This window comes from Neovison vison, chromosome 5 (genome assembly GCF_020171115.1).
Source record: "Neovison vison isolate M4711 chromosome 5, ASM_NN_V1, whole genome shotgun sequence".
In the NCBI taxonomy this organism is placed as follows: domain Eukaryota; kingdom Metazoa; phylum Chordata; class Mammalia; order Carnivora; family Mustelidae; genus Neogale; species Neogale vison.
Window position 1 is genome coordinate 153,838,379 of NC_058095.1, and position 17,091 is coordinate 153,855,469.

At 41.9% G+C, this 17,091-nt stretch overlaps 1 protein-coding gene across 8 annotated transcripts in view; it reads left to right on the forward strand.

Annotated features, from left to right (window-relative positions):
* Window positions 1-17,091, forward strand: part of MBNL2 (muscleblind like splicing regulator 2) — a 158,223-nt gene that overhangs the window by 91,927 nt on the left and 49,205 nt on the right. For all 8 annotated transcript variants that reach the window (XM_044249979.1, XM_044249982.1, XM_044249978.1 and 5 more), the window contains exon 3: window positions 10,654-10,818. In XM_044249979.1, coding sequence (XP_044105914.1) covers window positions 10,654-10,818 — 165 coding nt within the window. The remainder of the gene's footprint in view (window positions 1-10,653; window positions 10,819-17,091) is intronic.

Below are 17,091 nucleotides of genomic sequence, written 5' to 3' on the forward strand. Positions count from 1 at the left end.
GGGCGGGGGGGCGGGAGTGCAGTCAGTAAAGCATCTGATTCTTGATTTCAGCTCAAGTCATGATCTCAGGCTTGTGAGATCGATCCCCATATGGGATTGCACACTGGGTGTGGAGCCTGCTTAAGATTCTCTCTCTCCCTCTTCCTCTGCCGCTTCCCCTGTTGGCTCACACACACACACACACACACACATACACACTCACTCTCTCTCTCTCTGTCTCTGTCTCTCTTTCTCTCGGGGCTTGGCACATAGAAGGGGCTCAATGAGATTTGTCAAGGAGAAGAAAGGACAATCATTTGATAATATGCACAGAGTGCCCTCTTTGTAAGGGTCCCTGTACTGCTAGGCTTTGAGGAGAAATAGAATAAATAGACAAGAAACGTGTGTCCTTCCCCACAGGAAATTTCCAACTGCTGTGATATTAATATTTCATAGAGCTTCTGTTTCACCCATGGCCGTGGCAATGCACACAGTTATGAATGTGATGTTAGGAAATCTAGACACTGAAGTCAAACAGCCGCCAAGCAGGTTGTGTGTTCTGTTGATATTTTCTCATAGTCCGCACTCACCAGTGTACCTCTCTGACAAAAGACATTCCCCTTCCAGTCAGATAAAATCATTTTCAACTGAAGCATCCGATGCCCAGAAATTAGTTTCCTGAAATCTCTCAAGAATGCGGGGATAATTTTTGGTGTCACTGATTTCTCTTAATTGGCACCTTTTCAGTTAATATCTGAAGTGAAAAGACCAGTAAAAACAGGGTGTGGCTCCTGAATTAAAACGAACAGCTCTTTCCAATGACCAGAAAAAAATGGTCTGAGAAACTGAAGCTGCATAGGCAACCAAAATCCTTTAAAAAATAAAGATTTAAACATGCTTTGAAATAACAAACTACAAACGATCAACCCTCTTTGTCTCTCTTCCTCGTTTATCGGTTTTTATGTTTTGCCTACTTAAAATGGTTATAAAATTAGGTCTTAATTGCACTCCCCATTAGGGCTTAAAGGAATAAGGCTATTGTCACAATGAAGGAAAGCATCAACAAAACAAAAAAAAGTAACCTACTGAATGGGAGAAGATATTTGCCAATGATATATCCAGTAAGGGTTACTATCTAAAATATATAAAACACCTATATAATTTAATACCAAAAAATAATAATAATCCAATTTAAGAAGTGGGGTGGGGACCTAAACAGATATTTTTTCTGTAGAGGATATCCAAATGGCCAACAGACACATGAAAAGATACTCAACACCAGTCATCCTCAGAGAAGTGCAAATTAAAACCACAATGAGATTTCACCTCACACCTGTCAGAATGGCTAAAATCAAAAGCACAAGAAATAACAGGTATTGGTTAGGATGTGGAGAAAAGGAACCCTGTGACACTGTTGGTGGGAATGCAAACTGGTACAGCCACTGGAAAACAGTATGGAGATTCCTTAAAAAACTAAAAATAGAATTACCGTATGATCCAATAATTCTACTACTACTAGGTTTTTACCCAAAGAAAACAAAAACACAAATTCGAAAACATATATCCACTCCTATGTTTGATGCAGCATTGTTTACAGTGGCCAAGATACAGAAAAAACCCAAGTATTAACTGATGGATGAATGGATAAAGAAGATGTGGTGTAGACATGCAATGGAATATTACCCGGTCATAAAAAAGAATGAAATCTTATCCTTTGCAACAACATGGCTAGACCTAGAGGATATTGTGCCAAGTAAAATAATTCAGTCAGAGAAAGAGAGATACCATACCATTTCATTGACATGTGGAATTCAGTAAACGAAAGAAAGAAAGAAAGAACGAAGGAAAGAAAGAAGAAAGAAAGAAGGAGAAAGAAAGAAAGAGACAAACAAAAATTAAATTCTTTTTTTTCTAATTTTATTTACTTATTTGACAGATCACAAGTAGGCAGAGAGGCAGTCAGAGAGAGGAGGAAGCAGGCTCCCTGCTGAGCAGAGAGCCTGATGCGGGGCTCGATCCCAGGACCCTGAGATCATTACCTGAGCCGAAGGTAGAGGCTTTGTCCCACTGAGCCACCCAGGCGCCCCAAAAATTAAATACAGAGAACAAACTTTGGCTGTCGGGGTGGGGGGGAGATGGTGAAACAGGTGAAGGGGATTAAGAGTACACTTACTGGGATGAGCCCTGAGTATGTACAGAAACGTTGCATCACTATATTATACACCAGAAGCTAATATTAACACTGCATATTCATTACTTTTCAATTTAAAAATCAAAAACTAAAAATTTTTTTAAAAAGAAAGATACAAGGAAGGGGGCGCTGCATTGGCATAATGGTGCGTGAGTCCCAAATCTGTTCACAAACTACTCTTGATGGCCCTAAGTTGCCCCCAGTCCTCTATTGATAACAAATGGCCCTAAATGCAGTATCTAGAACTGGGAAAACTCAGAAGCATTTGAAGCATTCTCTAAGGAAGACAAAAGTATTAGCATGGCAGAGGGCTCTGGGCGTCATCCCACAGTCCAGGTACAGCAGCGGAATGACAGGTAATGCCGGTTTGGGTGGTTTTCTAGAAAGAAAAAGCAAACTAAAGTATAGCTCCCACTATCACTTGGGCCAGTCATCTGCTCAACGTGCTTCAGACTTCCTTCTCTCTCCCCGACTGGTGTACGCATTGGTGGTGGGGAAAATTGGAGGGGTTGCATTTGTGATTTTTCCCTAGTTTCCCCATTTGGCCACTTCTCCCATCTTCCTTAGAGTTTCCTCCATCCCATGAGAGCGGGAGATAAAGGAACACTCCCCAGAAAAAGGAAGATCAGATTATAAATGCGCCCTTTTTAATCTCTCTTTAATAAGTGCAGTGTTTGATGCTCTTTACCAAAAGAATATTGCATATATAGATTATAAAAGATGAGTTGTAATAGAAATTGAACTAAATTACTAATAAACAGAAAGGGCTTATTTTAAATTCATACATAATATCGATGATCTGGGCAACTGTTCATTTTGATGGAAGTTCTGGTTATCATTTGCTTGTAGCGATTCCCCGAATTCAGCTTCTTCTAATTCCAAAGTCTTTATGTGGTTGTATTTTATTTGCTCTATTATGTAGTTGGAACTAATAATACAAGGAGCTCATGTGGTTCAATTAGTTTATTTAAATTCAAAAGAAGCTTAAAAGCCTAATCTGTCACTTGCCTTGGAGTACGGCTATATCAGCCGCATAGTTAATGTTATAAATTAGGCCCTGATGTGAATAACCATTTTATTCCACTACACTTTTACTTGCCCATATCCTTCCGGAAATGTGCTGCAGAAGGAAGAGAAGGTTCAGGCCCAGTGTTACGCTCAGCCTTTTGCCACCTGACTTAGGCCCATAAAAATGATAGACCAATATAAATCTGCTTCCCTGGTCAAATCAAGGGCATTCTTCCCCGCCCAACCCCCCTGAAAAAACTTCAGAGTTTCTGAAACTCACCCGGCCAGTTCAGTTCCTTAGAAATGTCTGCTGGACAACTTTGTGTGTCACGAGGGCCAAAACAGTGTCTGTTTGATTGAATTTCTCACTTTCAAGCTGCGTACACTGTAGGTACTTAATAAATCCTCCTAGACTTAATGAATTTTGGCTTAACTTGCCACTTCTGCTGGTGTGCCCCATGCCTTGTCTGTCACGTCGACTTCCCAACTATTGTCAGAACATTACAGAGCTGTTGCCAGCTAAGCCCCTGGTAGTCACTCTTCGTTGTAACTGTTGGTATGTGTAGCTTTCCCCTTTTACTAGATTAGGAACATTCGAGAGGAAAAAAGATGCAGAATCGACAACCTAGAGCAAATGACGGTGTTTCCCGAGCACCCATGCTGCTGTCTCTCTAGCTCTCACAGCCAGCCGAAGGAGCCAAGGTAGGGGAGTATGAATGTACCCATTTGATGGATGAGAAAATTGATACACAGACCATTATAATGGTTTGTAAAAGTTCACATAGCCATTTGGGGATGAAGCCACAACCAGAGTTCCAGATCTTTCCCACTGGAATGCTTATTTGCTTTAAATTCTAGATGAGTCATACCATGCTAATCACCCCTGGCAGGTTTGAGCAGGAAAAATATCAGAGAACCCGATCGGAGGCTCTTCTGAAGAAAGAAATGGCCAGTGTTGGCAGTGATGATGAGAACAAGAGGAACAGAGGGTTAAAGAGCTTCGTAGCTTCTGGAAACGCAGGGATGGAGAAACCGAACGAGGATTAGAGGAGCGATTTTTAATACCATTTCTTTTCCTCGCTGTGCAGCAAAGGTGTTAACAGTAAGGGTGTTGATGAGGATGAGGATGGTCAGAGGAATAATATCAAAACCTTACGGAGGGCTCACTGTGTCCCAGAAACTGTCAAACACTCCATGTGCATGAACTCCTCATCTTCACCACCAGTCTAGAGGTAGGAACTCTTGTCCCTGTGTTGCAGCTGTGAGCCCCAGGGCAAGAACAGCAGAGCTGGATCCGGAGCCAGAGCAGTCCAGGCAAAGTCTGTTTCCTTTACCACGGGTACAAACCACATCTCTAAGAGAGGCTCCCAGACAGAGCAGGTCTCAGGAATGGGACTCCAGGACGAGAATCTATCATCGCATCAGGAGTTCGTTAAGCAGATCTCACGTGTGTGCAACGCAAGGGAATCTGAGAACCTCTTCCATGGCCAGCTTTGGGGTTCAGGGCAGACTCCCCGACTCGAAAGATCCTTGCAGGCCACTTTCCGAGCACAGACGTCCGTCGTCGGTCACCACAGTCGGCCCTTGACTGTCCAGAGCCTGGCCTGCTCACTCCTTAACACCATCACGTACTGAAAACAAGGAGTGTCCAAAACCCAACTGCAAGAGACAGAATTCAGTAGGTCAGACAATGACCCTGAACCTCAACTGGCATTTTTCTCCCCGGAAGGATCTTTTTAAAATCCACTGATGAATGACTCAGCCCACACCAAGACCCAATTCAAATTACCCCCAAGCGATACATACAGCTGGGGCCTCTGAACTCTTCGAATTGTACATCCTATAAAATCCATAGCTTTTCCCATGGAAAACGAGTGGGATATATGCTGTCAGCTCTTCCTGTGGGCAAAAGCTCCTATTGTGAATTCCTTTAACAATATCCTATTTCTTGTCGGCTTCCATGTTTTAATTGACTTTTTCAATTAGGAGCATACTAGAAAAAGATTCTAAAAATTACTTGTTTTAAAATAAGCATTTAGAAAATCTCTTTTTCTAATTATGTATCCCCCCCCCCCCCCCCGCCACCGGCCTGATTCTGAAATCTTTTCTTAGCCACGGCTGCATTTATTCGATCCCACACCGTGGAACGTAATGGCCGTGTAATTCTGATGGCTCCGATCTGTTGTCCTGCCAAGTCACAGATTCCAGCTTATCATCTCTCCACGTTCCGGTGAGAACCTACATGGGTCCTCCGCGCTCAAATCTTCCATGGTCGCTTACTTTAATAAACTTAATTCGGCTTGACATTTTTTACTTCCAACCAGTCCTCCCTAATCTAAATATTCCCGGAATAGAGATTATTTCTGAAGGTAGAATGAACTGCACCCATTCTGTGTAGACGCTGACGGAATTCTGCCTTTGCTTTTAAATACGTGGTCTCCAAGCGCGAGAATAATAGTGGAGGGAGTAGTAAATGAAAGTAGTACAAAACCGAAGAATCAGGGTGCAGTATTGCAGGGAGCCAGCAAAAAACAATGGTCAGCTCCTGCTTAAAAAATCTGTGGCGGCCAAGTTCAAACCCCTTACCCTGTGCTCTGGTGGGCTCCTGTTTGCTGTGTTCTTACCCCCGCTCTGGCGCGCACCCCCTTCCCTACTCCTTCCTCGGGAATCTTCATGCACGTTGCCGACTGGTGCATCCAGCACATTCTCCTCGCACATTCTCTTCCTCTCGTTTTCATTTTGTGTTCTCTCCCTACACACACACACACACACACACACACACACACACACACACACGGGCACCACTCACTCACTCCCTTCCCACGTTCCTTCTTATCCTTTGGGTCCCAGTTTAAATGCCACTTCTTGGGTGTCCTTCCCTGACCTACCAGTCTCCGTTTCGACCATCTCCCACCACCCCCTCAGCATTCTCCTCGGAACACATATCACAATTTATACAGTTATCTGTGTCGTCATTTGGTTAAATGGTGCCATGCCTGGCACACACATGGTAAGATCTCAGGAAATATTTGTTGAGTGGGTGCATGAATGAACTCCTAGCCCGATGTACGCCAAGGACGACCGTGAGTGTGATCCAGACCGCCTGTGGTCTCCATACTACTGGGGGTGAGCAAAGCACCTAAGGCCTGATATCCTCAGGAGTTTGGTCCCCACATTGACCCTTTGGATGGGCACATCTGTCTGTCTTCACCTGGGCTCCTGTGTTTCATTTCTAGAAGAACTGGGTGCCCCGGCCTCCCCTGATCTACGCAGTCCTCTTCTCTAGAGGCCGGACCCCACTTCTCTCCCTTTCCCAGACACAGTGTTTAACCAAGAACTAAAAGGCAGGGAGAGTTGAAATGAAACAAAAAACAGTCCCAGAGGCCACAGGAAGACGTTTCCAAGACATTTTTATCATTATTTCTTGGACTGAAATCTGGAGACACTAGTTTTGACGCTGCTGCTGTGTTTTACAACGATACACAGAGACGCTCTGCACTTCCGCACGCTGCCCTCTCCCTCTCGGTTCTGACAACTTGCTGTGATCATCAGCAGTTTCTGTGCGACGGTGCATATCCTGGCAGATCTTCGGCCTTCACGAAAACTTCCTTACAAATTGTTTACTATGTCAAATAGCTCGTTATATTTTGACAGTTGCTTTTCCTTTAGGATTTTAGAATCCAGGAGGATCCTTTACTGAAACTCTGCCTAGATTTTCCCAGTTCTTGAATTAGTATGCCTCAAACATCCATGGTGCAACACACTTCACCATATTAATACTAGACTGAACCATGGTGTGGGGCTGTTTATTTATTTTTTATTAATGTTTTAAATTTTTTAAAATTTATCTGAGACAGAGTGAGAGAGCAAGAGCCCACTTTGCGGGGAGGGGCAGAGGGAGAGGAACAAGCAGACCCTCCTCTGAGCAGGAAGCCTGTCACGGGGCCCCAGGACGCTGAGATTATGCCCTGAGCCACACAGGTGCCCCAGAGCGGTTTCTTTAAATATGGGTACTTACAGAAATACCCCAGAGAACTGAAAATATTTTTAAATGTAAGATACTTGAATAAGTGTAATTAAGTAGCTCCTGCCAAGTTTTGAAATACAACTCTGTTCTACGGAAGAACCAAAAAGCCTCAAAATACAAATAAATCTGTGATCTGCACCTCCTGCAAACAAAATATCATACACAAATATTTTCTCCTTCTTTGATAATATTTTTTTAAAAGATTTTATTTATTTGACAGAGAGAGAGAGATCACAAGTATGGCAGAGAGGTAGGCAGAGAGAGGGGGGAAGCAGGCTCCCTCCTGAGCAGAGAGCCCCATGCAGGGCTCCATCCCAGGACCCTGAGATCATGACCTAAGCCGAAGGCAGAGACTTAACCCACTGAGTCACCCAGGCGCCCCCCTTCTCTGGTAATATTAACAACATTTACTCAGTGCTTACTATGTACCAGGCATATGTACCTCTAAACTTTGTATATATATTAATTCATTGAATCCTACTACACCCCTTAGAGAAAACACAATTCATCTTTTTAATTGTACAAATAAAATAAAGCATGCACAAGAAATTTAAGTAGTTTGCTCACATTTACACAGATAGGAATGAGCAAAATCAAGTTATGTGCCCAGGAGTTTGCCTTCAGAGCCTGTGAGCTTAACCATTTCTCTAACCCCCTATAGATAGGGGACAGATATAGGACAGACCCCGGCAAATAATCTTTTTCCTTCTTCAAATTCTCATATTTTACCACATTTTAAATTGAGTTATACATCTTATTATTATAGAATATATATGCACCCATATTATTTTATCAAGGATAGTGCCAGATATTTTTCTTTTCTAGATTTTAACTGTTACTAATAAATAGCTTGGTGTAGTGATGAAATTGAGTCAGGTAGACATGAATTTAGAATCTAGCTCTACCACTTACCAATTATATAACCTCAAAAAGTTCCTTAATATTTCTGAGTACATTTGCTATTTTGTAAAATAGGTACCATTATGGCTGTTTTGTAAGGGGAAAATGAGATAACCATGTATAGATTGTCTGGCACATGGGTGATCAATAACATGCCTTACTCCAAGTGTGTAAGTAAGGACACTAGGAAATTGCATTAATTCTCATGAAAAAGAAGGTTCCATCAATAAATTACTAATTCAATGTTGTAAATCATGTTCTCTTGGCTGAAAATAGTTTATACTGTTCCTTAAGTGTCCCAATTGTATCAAAAGATAATTGCATTTATAAGAAAACCGTATTTTTTCTAGCCTAATTGAAATTTTTACATAGAGCTACAAAGGATTACATTAGAAGGCTAGTGAATCAGAGGAACGCTTATATGGATAAGCAAAATTGAAGAGCCAAACTGGTAGAAGTGTGGACGCTTCACAGATTCCATCCCCGGTATGGAACTCTCCTTTCCCGAATTCTCTCATTAGGGCCAGCTGTATGTTTGTGCACACAGGCCTTATACGGGTATCTTGTATACCTGAACCTTTCTGGGGGTCAGCCTCTAGATGAAGTGCTTGTGCCTAAAGAGATTGTGGAGTGTGGAGTGAGGTTGTCAGAAGTGGGGCGCATAGCTTCTGTATGAGTAATGGCACTCCGTTTAATCCTTTCCCACCCCTGCTGATGGTGGGTGGGAGCTACATCTTGTATCCCACAAATGACTTCCCATCATGGATGATAAGAGCATATTTGGGTGCTTGGCCTATACACAGCCAATCCAGAGACTAGACACACACCTGTGTTATAGGAGCTGACTCCACCCGCATGCTTCTCAGAGACTTGATTTTAGCAACCTCAGCAATCATGAAACACAGAGCAAAGGAAAGTTAGGATAAAAACTACCCTGCCCCAAACTACAGAGACAAGTAGATGGAGAGAGAAAGAGAAAGATTCCTAGGCCTCTTGGATATAGATTATTTTTCATCATGGTTCCAGTTTACCTATGTCTTTATAACAGACCTTCTAATCATTGACTTGGGATGGTGGTTTCACACACAGGAAGCTGCAGGACACATTCAAAATACAAGTTTGAGACTAAGGAGACATACTGACCTATAACCATTGTTACAGAATTTTATTAGCAGAAATGTGACCAGTTCCTTTTGATGTCGCCAGTACCTGCCTGTGTCCTGCCCGCAGAGGGTGACACGACCACTAATGCTAATAGTAGACCCTTAGGACACATTGGTTGATCAGCCCAGACCACGAAGACCCAGCCTGCCACTGACATCTGCCCTTCCCCATGGTGGCGGGGGAAGGTTCACGCTGGAGAGGGAGACTACGCTGCCAAAAGTGCAGCTGAAATGAGCGGGAAACCGAGTGAGAACTCCAGATGTTTAGAATTAGGATGACTGTAAACAAATTTGCTTCCCCAGATCCCCCAAGCTTGCTGCTTAAAATTATTTTTATATCTGGTAAATAAACCCATATTCTCTGTTCTTGGTTGCAAACAGACTAATTCTTTAGGGAATGATAATACACGGGTTAGCACAGTCTGTTCTTCGTTCTCCAGAAATTGCATAATTCACACATCAATATGATTCTCTCAATCGGTAATTTTGAAAACTTGGGAATTCAATATGAACACTACGTTTGCAATTACTCCCCGAGACTGGCTTTATGCACACCTGTCACCTAATTAATTGTTTTCGTCGGGCCGACTTTAACATCAAAATATTACTTTAGCCATAAACGCTCTTCACTGTGTCCTATTGTGACATTAAATTTGATACAACTGTCATGGGAGTGAGGGCATGGACGTGGGGTAACAGCTTTTGAGTATCAAACTAATTAGTTGCAGGTAATTATCTGAGTTTAATGCCTGGAATGTTCACTAATGTATCTATTACTAAGAAATATCCACTCCTATACTAAAGACCTTTGCCTCTTCTTCAGTGATTTGGACAAGGGTTATCTTCAGCCAATCTGGAACACGCATTTCAAGAAGTTCTTGTTACTGTCCCCACTGCACAAATTCGGCACGTAACCATTCATCCCTGGTCAGCACTCCAGCATGCACAAACCACCATCGAGCAAGTTCAGAGAGTCCTTTTGATAAGTTCCCATTAAAAATGCTCCTCTGGCTGCCTTCCACCCAACTAGGAGAAGGGTCTGCCTTTATTCCTAGCACTCAGATTTCTTTAGTCTCTTGTCAGAGTTGGAATCCATTAGAAAGAACCACCACACACACACACACAAATCTCAGAAAGCTTCTCTGCTGAACAGGTTTGAGCAAGATCGATAATCATCCATTGCCTGGTTCACGCCTTCTATGTTGCAAGTCCGTTGTACGTTCCGATACGAGTGCGCATGCCCACGCACGCACTCACCGCACGCAGGGACGCACGGACGCACACACGGCATCCTCGCCTTTGTGTATGTGGAGCAATTGGGAAATGGTTGGCCATAGATGAAAGCTACTCCCAGCAGTGCTAAAACCAAAACATTCGTTTTACAGGGCCGTTGTTCAAGAGAGAACTGCAAGTATCTTCATCCTCCAACACATTTAAAAACTCAACTAGAAATTAATGGGAGGAACAATCTGATCCAGCAAAAAACGGCTGCCGCGATGCTTGCCCAGCAGATGCAATTTATGTTTCCAGGAACCCCACTTCATCCAGTGGTGAGTACCTCGCATCTAATGAAGGGCTTGGTGATTAAACTGTTGGTACAGGCAGTGCCACGTTGACCTAAAATGGCCTCCCTCTACTTTGTCTCTGGCTACAATTAAAGCAAATAGCTTTGAAGCTAAATGGATGCTGAAAATAGGGTGTTTGAAATTACTTAAATGGAAAAAATGTGTGTGGACGCAGTAGGCAAAGATGGTTTCTGAGCGGTGTCTGGGAAATCTGTGTCCCTCCAACTCTTGCTCACCGGTAAACTCCTCATTTGAACCACCTTAGAATGGGAAGAGTTCTCTGCATTCGCATGTAGAGTATGCAGCGATGATCTATGTAAAGGGGAGGCGTCGATGCCTGTTAGATGGTTAGCAACCTAGCGGACTGTTTGGTTCCCTGGCATCGTTTTATAGGGTGAACAAAGTGAGAAACCGGAGTAGTTAAATGATTTACCCAAGGTCATGCAGCTAATAGGCAGGGGGCTGACATTGGAAGTCAAGACATCTTGAGGGGCGGTCCCCTAGGGGCCCCAAAGCATTCCCAGAGAAGTCTGCCTTAGCCACCCACGCTGCAGTCTGAGGCTGGCCAAGGGTGTGGCAGCTGTGCCCAGGGCCACGAGATTAAATGCTCAAGGGAGTTCAGTCTTTGAATATGTATTGTGTCCTATTTTCTCCTTGATTTCAGTGTTTGAAAGTACTTCCTTAAAGGTCTGGAAATTGTTTTAGGAACGAGGCCCTGGGGAGAAGGAGTGCATTTGGCTTGAGGGAATTTCATTTACATTGGTGAATTGTCAAAAACAAGCTAATTTAAAAAAAAAAAAAAAAAAAAGCCAAAGCCAGTAAAGTGAGGGAAATTTGCTTTTGTAAAGAAGTACATACACAAAAGACTATTGTTTAAAAATTAGTCTTTATTGTGTGAAAAGTCTATGTTATTAAAAGCTGCTAAATTAAAAAGGATAGCTACTCCTGAGATGTACTTTGTTGATGTCTGCATGATGAGATGGGAAGGGTGAGAACAGTGGGAAGAGGGAGAGAATCTGGGCAGATGGCTCACAGTTCTGCTTGTCTCCACGTTTCTGCTCAAAAATGGTGACATGAAGTAGCCAGGACCCATCTCTGCCCAGAGTAAAAAGGGAAAAAAAAAGTGCCAGGTGCAGGGGGCTCCAACATAAATGACACAGTCTTTCGGGCATAGACAGAGCCATGAGACAGGCAAAGTAAGATTCAGGCAAAGGGAATTATGATTTTGAATGAGGCAGGAAATGCCGCTTGGAGGAGGTCCCAAATAAGCATATCCCTAAGGATGAGTAGAGGGGAGCTTAGATCTAAGGACAGCCTAGACAGAGTTTTGAATACATTTAACACCAAATATAGGCATTTAAGTGGATCTATTTAAAACCACACATGTATAATTTATGGTTCTCTATTGATATATGCATGTAAATTATTTTATTAAATTACCTAAAGTGAAAATAATTTATTCATATTAAATAATGTCTGTAGGAATAAATTTAGAACCAACAAGGTCAACATAGTAACACTGCATTATGTGTCTCACTCATTGTAATCATTCACTTCTTATTTATTTAGAATTCATAAAGATTGACCCTGGTACTTAATAATGCAGTGTTGGGTGCCTGGGTGGCTCAGTGGGTTAAAGCCTCTGCCTTCGGCTCAGGTCATGATTCCAGGGTCCTGGGATTGAGTCCCACATCGGGCTCTCTGCTCAGCAGGGAGCCTGCTTCCTCCTCCCTCTCTCTCTCTCTCCCCCTGCGTCTCTGCCTACTTGTGATCTCTGTCTGTCAAATAAATAAATAAAATCTTTAAAAAATAATAATGGCAGTGTTGATAAGAAAAGTCCATTCCCATTGTTAACTATTAGTTGAAATTCTTTTTGGAAGTTATGTTTATGTTTTGTCTCAAGTATCAATTAGGAGTTAATAACCATGATTCATCTATGAAAAACGAATTGCACATTTAATATTTCAATAGATGTTTCTAAATTCCAAGAAATCCCGGAATGAGAAGCACGATGCACTTAAAATCATCGACTCTACAAACAACTTCAGAGTCTCAGGAATTAGTGACCTAGTACAGTATAGTGGGCCAAATAACGGCCCTGAAAGGTATAGGGGACATGTAAATGTCACCTTATAAAGAAACTAGGTCTTTGTAGATATGAGGAAGTTGGGCATCTTGAGATGGGGCCGTGTTCCTGGATTAAATGCAATCACAAGGAGCCTTATGAGAGAGAGGCAGAGGGAGAATTGGCACATATGGAAAAGGAAAAGGGCAATGTGCCCATAGAGGCAGAGACAGGTGGCAAGACAACAAACCAGAGAATGCCAGCAGCCGCCAGAAGACTGAAGAGGAATAGATTCTTCCCTTGAGCCTCTGGAGGGAACACAAAATGCCAATACCTTGATTTGGGCCTGGTGAAACCGACTTCAGACTTCTGACCTTCAGAACAATACAAGGATAAATTCACATTATTGTAAGTCGCCAAGTTTGTGGCAATTTGTCAGACAGGCCACAAAAAAATGAATAACACATGGAACTGCTTAAGACAAATACACTGATAAACACAGAGTAGCAGGTACAACTCCATTTTTAGGTTTCCTTCTAGACTAACCTTCTCCAAAGAACTATGGATATTTTTTCCACTCCCTCCTAACTTCCATCTACCCTAAACCTAGTTCCTTGATTATCTCATCAGTGACCTCCATATTGCTAAACCAGTGGTCTCTTTTGGCTTTGTTGTGTTCATTTGACCTATTAGCCATATTCCACCTACATAATCAGCCTCTCCTTTGTGGAACGCTCCTTCCTCTGTGATCTGTCTTCCTCCCCAAGAAAAGGCTGGCGATGTTGCCCTTTGTGTTCCTCTACTATGTGCGGAGGCTGCTGTACATGGATGTTCCTGGCATTGGGCATTTCCTTCATGATCTCATCCATTCCCATGGCTGTAAATCATCTGTAAGCTGAGAACTCCCCAGTCTTCTCCTTGGAGCCCCAAGTTCACATAGTTGCTCACAGGAACGTGACATGTTCAAGCCCAATGTTCCCATTTCAGTAAATGCAACCAGCAGTTTCAAAACCAAAATTAAGCAGATTCTCTCACATCCAGTCCATTAGCAGGTCCTGTCATAACTGCTTTCAAGTCTGCTTCCTTCTCTACTTTCTCCAACCCAAGCTTCCATCAGTCCATTATTCAAATATTTCCTTTCTACTCTGTCAATTTCCACCCTTGCTTTACTCCAGTGTATTCTGCATACAGCAACCAGAGGAATATTTGTAACACATAAGAGCATCATGTCACTCCCTTAAAACCCACTAGAGCTCTCCCATTTCGTTAGAGACAAAGTATAAATATGTAACCATGACTGCTCTAGAATGTCATCTGTGCCCTGGGCCCCACCAGCTCACCACCTTATCATGGACCACTCTTTCTGTATTCACTGGAACCAAACCCGGCTTTCAGTTCTGTGAGCACACAAAGCTCTTGCTTGCCTCATGGGCTTTTGCTCTTGCTGGAAGTATCCTACTGCTCATCACATGGTAACTTGATCTTGTCCAGAAGGACTCCAGATTCATTCTCTGTGACCCACCACAAACCTCCATCACTGCCAGGGAGGCCTCCCCCTTTCTGTCTATCCATAACCATAAGTCATAATTTTGTTTGTTCTTTCCCATTAGGGTTTAAGTTTAATAAGTGTACACACGGTGGTCTGGTACAATATATGTACCAAAAAATAACTCACTGAGTGGATGAAAACACATACTGTTCTCTCCTCTTATAACTCTTCTGTCTCAAATTCACCATATTTTAAAAGTCCCCTTCAGTTTTTCCTCCTGGCAGTTTTTCTCTCCCTGATTCCTAATAGGACATAACAGCAATTCTTTTCCTTTCCTTCCTCACACACCACACCTTCCACCCAACACACAGCCTTTGTGTCTACACTCAAGATAAAGAAGTGAGTGGTTAGAACTATTAAATGAGTTTAGTAATATCGCAGTGTACAAAATCAAAACAAATCTATCATCTTTCTATACACTAATGAACAATCAGAAAAATTATGGAAAAAATCCCATGTATAACTGCATCAAAAGAATAAAATCTCTAGGAATAAATTTAACCAAGGAGGTAAACGGTCTGTGCACTGAAAATTATATTGATAAAAAAATTGAAGAATACAGAACGAAGTGGAAAGATATTCCATGCTCATGGATTGGAATGATTAATATTGTTAAAATAGCCATAGTATGCAAAGTGATCTACAGATTCAAATAATCCCCATCAAAGTCACAATGGCATTTTTCACAGAACTAGAACAAATAATCATCAAATGTGTATGAAATCACAAAAGACCCTGAATAGCCAAAAAATATCTTGAGAGAGAAGAACAAAGCTGGAGGCATCATGCTGTCTTATTTCAAACTATATTACAAAACTATAATCAAAACTGTACTGTGAAGTCTGTAAACCTGGCAATTCTCAGACCTATACCCCTGGGGCTAATCATTATATGTTAACAAAACATTTTTTTAAAACTGTATAGTATTGGCATAAAAACAGATACTTAGATCAATGTAACAGAATAGAGAGCCCAGAAACAAATTCACTCATATACTGTCAACTAATTTACAATAAAAGACCCAAGAATATATAATGGGAAAAGTCTCTTCAATGAATAGTGCAGGAAAACTGAGCAGCTACATACAAAAGAAGGAAACTGGACCACTGTCTTATGCCATGCACTAAAATTAACTCAAAATGGATTAAAGACTTGAGTGTAAGATCTGAAACCATTAAACTCCTTTCCTAAAAGAAAACATGGGTGGTGACATCAGTCCTGTGATGATTTTCGGGATTTGATAATAAAAGCAAAGGCATCAAAAGCAAAAATCAACAAGTGGGACTGCTTCAAACTAAAAAATTCTCCCCACCAAAAGAAACCATCGACAAAATGAAAAGACAGCCTATGGGATGGGAGAAAATATTTGCAAATCATGTATCTGATAAGGGGTTAACATCCAAAATACAGTAAGAATTCATACCACAGTATAGTAAAGAAGAAAACAAAATCCTCGGCCCATTTTTAAAAAGGGGGAGAAGATCTGAATAGACATTTTTACAAAGAAGACAGACATGCAGATGCCCAACACACTCATCGTCAGGGAAATTGCAAAAAAAGATCACTATAAGAGGCACCTGGCTGGCTCAGTCGGTTAAGCCTCTGCCTTCGGCTCAGGTCATGATCTCAGGGTTCTGGGATCGAGCCCCACATCGGGCTCTCTGCTCAGCAGGGGAGCCTGCTTCCTCCTCTCTCTCTGCCTACCTATCTGCTTACTTGTGATCTCTATCTGTCAAATAAATAAATAAAATCTTTAAAAAAAAAAAAGATCACTGTAAAATACCACCTCACATCAGGCACGTGGCTGGCTCAGTCGGTTAAGCATCAGACTCTTGGTTTTTGGCTCAAGTCATGATGTCAGGGTCGTGACGTGGAGCCCTCTGTTGAGCTCTGTGCTCACTGAGGAGTCTGCTTACAGATTCTCTCCCTCTACTCTTCCCTCGAGTCGAGCATGCGCACACACCTGCTCTCTCTCTCTCTCTCAAATAAATAAGAAAGGTATCACCTCACATCTGTTAGAATGGTGTTACCAAAAAGACAAGAGGTACCAAGTATGGCTAGCATATGGAGAAAAGGAAATCCATTGCATTGGAATGTAAATTGGTGCAGTCACTGTGGAGAACAGTATAGAAGTTTCTCAAAAAATTAAAAATGGAACTACCATATGATCTATTAGTTCCAGTCATGGGTATTTATCCACAGAAGAGAAGACTAACTTGAAAAGATACCTGCACCCCTATGTCTGTTGCAGCATTATTTACAATAGCCAATATTTGGAAATAACCCAAGGGTCTGTCAATGGATGAATGGGTAAAGAAGATGTGGTGTATATACACAATGAAATATCATTCAGCCATTAATAAGAATGAAGTCTTGCCATTTGCAACTATGTGAATGGACCACAAGGGGATTATATTAAGTGAAAGAAGTCACATGGAAAAAAAACAAATACTATATGATCTCGCTTATACAAAAAACAAAGAACAAAAACAAAACAAAAAACCAAGCTCATAGAGAGATAGGTAGATAGAATCTATCGGTCTTTCAGATAGAAAGATTGGTAGTTTCCAGAGGCAGGGGAAAGGGGCTGGTGAAATGGGGAAGAGGGAGTCATAAGGTACAATCTTCCAGTTACTAAAAAAAA